A 2403-nucleotide genomic window follows, 5' to 3' on the forward strand; every position below is an offset into this window, starting at 1 on the left:
ATATGTATGAATTATGATCGTCTATGTATGTACTGTGTTAGAAAAAAGTTGCGTTACGAACGGATCGATGAGGTGGGAAAATAAGAAACGTGACAAGTCTTCAGGGCGCGACTGGTGCAGGATCTCAAAGGCACCTTCTTTTTTTTTCTTTTTTTTTTTTTTTTTTTGAGGAAGGGGTCTCAAAGGCAGCTGGTTGCGTTGGACAGATGGAAGTTTGGAACTCATGTACATGTACGCACGGTCGCGCCACACACCTCAGGGGGCACCTGGCTACCTATAGAGTGGAACCGGCTTTGAAGTCGGGAACTAGAATTGACCAACTACGAACTTGCAACTCGCCAAACTTCTTCGAATCCGGTATGTATATATAGGCCGCGTCTGCTTGGTACAGTTGCATGCAAAAGGAGTAGAGTACGTGCTCCAACTGTTTCGTAGCTACCTAAGGAGAGTCAGTCAGCTGCTCGAATATGGCACGGCAAAATGCTGCCTCGGCGCTCGCCGTGGCGTTGGTCGTCGGAGTCTTCGCACCCATCCTTACCGGTAAGCAACCAACCAGCACGACTCCGTTGATCACCAGTGTCAGACTAGCTAGGAGTCTATGACTGATTATTCGCAATGTTATCGATCGTGTGCAGAGGTGCAATCCATCGGCGTCTGCAACGGGATGCTCGGCGACAACCTGCCGTCGCCGGCCGACGTGGTGCAGTTCTACCAGTGCCAGGGCATCGGCGCCATGCGCATCTACGCGCCGGACCCCGAGACGCTCCGGGCGCTCGATGGCACCGGCATCATCCTCATCATGGACGTGGGCAACGGCGACCTCGCCGCCCTCGCCTCCGACCCTGCAGCGGCGGCCGGCTGGGTCCGGGACAACGTGCTCGCCTACCCGAGCGTCCGCGTCAAGTACGTCGCGGCCGGCAACAAGGTGGATGGCGGTGACACGCGGAACATCCTCTAGGGTCATCTTGACCGCGGTGGACACCTTGACGTCGCGACCGCGGTGGACACCTTGACGTCGCCGCGAGGACGTCAAGGTGTCCACCGCGGTCAAGATGAGCATGCTCGTGTCCTCCTCGCCGCCCTCCGACGGCGCATTCAATGACCGTAGAGGGAGGAGGGGGCGGGGGGAGAGCCCTAGAGGGCGCGGGGGGGGGGGGGGGGGGGGGAGCCACTACAGGGTGTCGCGGCCAGAAAGAGCGCATCCTCACCGACTTAGGGGCGTTGTCTTAGAGGCCCTCCTCTAGTGAGGTACCCTCCTCTGGTGAGGTACCCTCTGACGAGGAGAAGGAGGAGGTTTAGGAGGAGGAGGAGGTTCGGGATGGGGGCGAGGAGGAGGAGGAGGTTTGAGATGGTGGCGAGGACGAGGAGGAGGTTGGGGAGGGGGGGGGGCGAGGAGGAGGAGGAGGCATGCGAGGAGGATGGTGGTGGGGGGGCTGATGGTGGTGGCGGGGATGATGGTGCTGGCGGTGAGGGGGTTGGCAACAACAAGGGGTGGCTGCATGGTAATGCAAAACTCCCAAAGCAGATTCCTGCCACCGAGGACCAGAACTGGCTCATTGAGCCCATGGGGAAAGAGTAAGTGCCACTTTATAATAATTTTATTCCTTTGCTTGTCACATGCTTATATTTTTCTTTATTTTGCTTGTCACATGCTAATATTTCATTCTTTTGCAGCAATTGGACATATCCTAAAGGGGCCCGTATTCCGAACGGCCTCATCACCGTCTTGCTGAAGATATACTTGCCGGGGCTGTACTATCCGGATCCAGTCAGGCACCCGGACCGCCTGGTTTTGGCCACGAGCTGGACCACTGGGTAGCGGGCCCCCACGCGGACTATGAGAGCCATGCTAAGGCCGTGATCACTAATTTTTGGGTGAGTTCTCTTTAGGAGCACAAGTCCATTCTGGTTTCATGAATGATTTAACTCATGGCTTCTTCCATTCTGGTTTCATATATGTTGTAGAAATACTATCGAGTTCTTCAGGAGCATAAGGCCACTGCCGACGAGATCGTGTTGCACCAAGCCAAGAAGAAGGCCCGCCAGATGCAGTACGAGGTGCGCTGGGTGGCCATCTCGACATACTATCACAATGCTCTTGGTGTGAATATGACCAAGGACGAAGCGCGGAGGATGGGCATTACCTTGAAGAGGCACGAGTACTTGGCAGTAAGTATAAAAGATTTTTCATTCCGATGTTTGTGGTAGATTTCATCGTTTCATGTTGACATGCCATTATGCTTTCATTATGTAGGTCTGTCCAAATTGGTGTTATGGAAAAGACGAGTCCTGGGCGGCATTGGTGGATATGTGGTGTGGTCAGGATGAAGCCTGGGCAGGTAAGAGCATAAAAAACAAGGCTAACCGAGGAAAGGAGGGAGTACATGCTCAGGAAAACCGGAA

At 54.7% G+C, this 2403-nt stretch overlaps 1 protein-coding gene across 1 annotated transcript; it reads left to right on the forward strand.

Moving 5' to 3' along the window:
- The first annotated feature begins 380 nt into the window (after positions 1-380).
- On the forward strand, positions 381-958 carry LOC123067903 (glucan endo-1,3-beta-glucosidase, acidic isoform). Its single transcript, XM_044490489.1, has 2 exons — positions 381-540; positions 636-958. The coding sequence occupies exons 1-2, from the start codon at positions 468-470 to the stop codon at positions 956-958; spliced, it is 396 nt and encodes a 131-aa protein (XP_044346424.1). The 5' UTR covers positions 381-467.
- The last annotated feature ends 1445 nt before the right edge of the window (positions 959-2403 follow it).

Source organism: Triticum aestivum, chromosome 3B (assembly GCF_018294505.1).
Source record: "Triticum aestivum cultivar Chinese Spring chromosome 3B, IWGSC CS RefSeq v2.1, whole genome shotgun sequence".
In the NCBI taxonomy this organism is placed as follows: domain Eukaryota; kingdom Viridiplantae; phylum Streptophyta; class Magnoliopsida; order Poales; family Poaceae; genus Triticum; species Triticum aestivum.

Excerpts from the sequence above, each read along its gene's own strand:
- LOC123067903 (XM_044490489.1), top strand. The coding sequence starts at position 468 with ATGGCACGGCAAAATGCTGCCTCGGCGCTCGCCGTGGCGTTGGTCGTC. Across the intron at positions 541-635 it reads CTTCGCACCCATCCTTACCG|AGGTGCAATCCATCGGCGTC; the intron begins GTAAGCAACCAA and ends GATCGTGTGCAG.